Raw genomic sequence first — 3,612 nt, 5'->3', positions numbered from 1 at the left:
GGGCTGGCCCGTCCTCGGATCTCCCCCGTTCGCCCCCACTCACTCAGGTATCTTTGAGGTTCTATTCCTTCTGGAGTTCGTATTTTCTCCTTCTGCTCTCTCAGTTGAACGTAATATCCTTCTCAGTTCGAAAAACGGTGCGGAGGGAGTTTACAGAGCTCCCTTCCTCTCCGCCATCTTGGCTCCACCCCCCCAGAATATCATTTTCTTTTGGTTCATAGAAACTTACATTAAAAGAAGACCAGTTTTGCAGAATGCAGCCTAACTACATTCAGGATTGAATTGGTGTTTCTGATAATACAGACAAGATAGACAGGACTAATATGAGTTCTGTGGAAGAAAAACAAAAGAAAATGATCCATCAATAAAAGAAATTAAGGATGGTTATAAGGATGTTTCATGTTGCAAAGTGTGAGGGCTCCTGTTTAAAGCTCTTAGGAAAGATTCCTAAAGAGAATCAAATCAGCAAATAAGAGGAAATGCAGTTGCTGATTGCACACACACAAATCCACTCTTCAACAACAGAAGTTATCCCAGAGCCCAGGGAAGGTGTCTTTGCTTCACTTGAGGCTTGGCCTTGAGAAGAGGCCAGTGCACTACTCGGGGGAAGCCAGGGGAATTTCCTTGGACTCAGTGGTGATCCAGGATATTCCCGTGAAGTCACCCTTCTGGCCAGGGCTGGCCTGTCTTGGGCAAGAGCTGGCTAATTGAATTTGTTAGAATCCCAAACTTGATTGTATACTGAACATTGAACCAATGTCTGAGACACCGTTGTTGTTGTTGTTGTTTTTAAATTTACATACAAGTTAGCATATAGTGCAACAATGATTTCAGGAGTAGATTCTTTAATTCTCCTTACCCATTTAGCCCATCCCCCCTCCCACAACCCTCTGTTAGTTCTCCATATTTAAGAGTGTCTTATGTTGCATCTCCCTCCCTGTTTTTATATTATTTTTGCTTCCCTTCCCTTATGTTCATGTTTTGTATCGTAAAGTCTTCCTATGAGTGAAGTCATGTATTTGTCTTTCTCTGACTAATTTCATTTAGCATAATACCCTCATTGTGTGTGTAATAGTGTCCCCTTAATTAATGTCCACCTGGAACTTCAGAATGTGACCTTACATATAAAGAGAGTATTTGCAGATGAAGTTATAAGATAAGGATCTTCATGAGATCAGACTGGAAGAGGGTGGTCCCTAAATTCAGTGAGAGTGCACATAAGAGACATTAAAGGACATACAGATACCCAGAGAAAATGCTACATGAAGACACAGATAGACAGACATTGGAGTTATGTGGTCAAAACCAAGATACAGTTCTTGAAAAATGTGAAAGAATAAATTTCTGTTGTTTTAAACCATAATGTTTGTGGTGATTTGGCATGGTAGCCCTAGGAAATTAATACAACAAATAGCACTGACATTTTGTATGAGAAAAAATTAAAGGTAAAATACAAACTTATACCATCAAATTACTGTAAAAATAGAATACTAGATGATACAAATTTGTGACAAGAACATGGAAGTAGAGTGCTTTTCATGCCATATTAGTAAGAGATATGAACAGAGAAATTTGGCATTATTTAGTGAAATTAAATACACAAATACACAGCTCCTAAACCATTCCTCTCTCCCACACAGTGGTGCTTAGAAAGTCCCTGGGAGGAATAGTTTTGTGCCAGAGTCCAGCTCCAGCAGGTCCAGGGTCCCCTGAAAGAGAGACAGTGTTGGCAAAAAAGAGTGAGAGAGCCACACGTTTCTTTCTTGGTCACCAGGCAGGCATGTATGTTCAGTCTGCTTTGGTGTTTTTTTTAATTGGTTAAGCAATAACATGACATCAGAAAATAAAAATTGTTTACAGTTTCTAACTCTTAGTGGTAAGGTGTTTTAATCATCAAAGGTGTACAGAGACAAATTTTACAGAAGTATTTCTGTCGAACCATCCCAATTTGTTTTTGGCATCAGTCCCCAAAGTTAAGAAAGCAACAAACCTATCTTACTTTGTACAGGTTGGGTTTTGGCCAATAATTATGACTTCATTTTTAATTAACATGATATAACCAGGTCATGTAATGCACTTACAATAAATTTTACAATTTTAGTAAAAACCAGGATAATATACATATTATTTAAGTTAGTAATGCTAAAACTAAAACATAGGTTAAATTGTTTATAGATAGGCTGGGAGTTATTTATTTAGCTCATTAACCACAAAAGAAAGTTTGTTGGCAAGTTGTTAGAGAAAGCCCTTTCTTTGATGTAAGCATAATGGGGGCCCTATGTGTGTTGATCTTGCACCTGGGTTTCTAATTTTTTTATCCATCCTCAAGCTGAAATCAGTACAAGGGAGGGTATTTGTGACTCCAATTAGTAAAGGTATATGTAACAACTTATGCCGGGTCCTTGTCTGTTTCTTATCTCTAAGTTAGGCTCTTTTTCTCCGGATCAGAGTTATTTGTAACTCTTAGCCCCCTTATGTTTTGGGTCTGCAGGGCTCATTAGAAGAGCCTTTTGGCAAACATCTGCAGCACTTTGATCTAAAATCCCTTAAGCAGGGGCAAGAATATGCTTTCTCTTATGGGGTAACTGTGTGGGGAATATCAGCCTGATTTGGAACATTGTGAGGCCTAATCAACAGCACCAGGCTTAATTTCATATGAGCAGTAGTGGCAGAAGGAGATACCAGTTCTGCCTCTCATGGCAGAAGGAGATACCAGTCCTTGCTGTGACTGTGTTATCCAGTAAGGCCGGTGCAACCCCCAGCAGTCGGGGAAAGTGAAGCCTGTGTGAATGGACCTGCCACTGAGGCTCAATATGCCTCCTTTGCTCCATGCACCACAGGTCCCATTCAGGTGCTGGTGCCATTTCTGCCACCAACCAACCCCTGGAGAGATTTTTAAGATCTCTCATTGGGGATCCTGTGGGGTACCCTTCTGGATCAACCCTTCATGGGAAGTCTCATGGTTCTGCCTAGAGGATGCCAGTGGTGGCATGTGAAGGAGACCCACGACAGAAAAGAGCACCAAGGCTGGAAGCCTCCTCAGTCACCTGCTTCCACATCCCCAGAGGAGGATGCCTCTCTGACCATCTACCCCCAAAAGCTGCAGTGAGCCCTGAAAGTTGTCACCTCCTCTGAGTGCTCAGTCTCTGCTGGCCATCTTTTCAGCCCCTCTGTGCTCTCAACTCTGCCAGAAAGTCCCACAAGCAGATGCAACACTGATCATCGACCAGGTACTGGTCCCCAGGTCCTCACCTGTGTCCCCAGTGCCCAGACTAGCATTTGGCACACTGAATATGAGACAAAGAGGTTGAACAATTTCCAAAGACCACACAGAAAACTACTAGCAGAGGTGTCCTACAAATCTCACATTTAATCACAAAGCTGGTTCAAAACCCTGTTCTTGGTGCTTTCACGCAGAGGTTAATGGGAAGGCTGTGTTTTTGATCAAAGTAACATCTGGGGTGCATTCCAACTGAAATACTAGAGAAAAGGAATTCATCATTGCAATGGGAGCTCAGCACCCACTAAGGCAGCCCATTTGCCATTTTCCTTGGGCTTTAGGTTTCATTTTAATTATTAAAAATTTTTATTAACCCTCCTGAATATGTACCT

The 3,612-nt window shown here is 41.6% G+C and overlaps 1 protein-coding gene across 1 annotated transcript in view; it reads left to right on the top strand.

Moving 5' to 3' along the window:
* The window catches only part of LOC115302268 (olfactory receptor 4K14-like), a 4,310-nt gene extending 999 nt beyond the window's left edge, over positions 1–3,311 (top strand). Inside the window, exon 2 of the mRNA XM_029952219.1 lies at positions 3,192–3,311. Within this exon, the coding sequence (XP_029808079.1) occupies positions 3,192–3,311 (120 nt within the window). The remainder of the gene's footprint in view (positions 1–3,191) is intronic.
* The last annotated feature ends 301 nt before the right edge of the window (positions 3,312–3,612 follow it).

The sequence above is a fragment of the Suricata suricatta genome, chromosome 9, assembly GCF_006229205.1.
Source record: "Suricata suricatta isolate VVHF042 chromosome 9, meerkat_22Aug2017_6uvM2_HiC, whole genome shotgun sequence".
Lineage (NCBI taxonomy): Eukaryota > Metazoa > Chordata > Mammalia > Carnivora > Herpestidae > Suricata > Suricata suricatta.
This window is presented reverse-complemented; position numbering and strand designations above follow the sequence as displayed.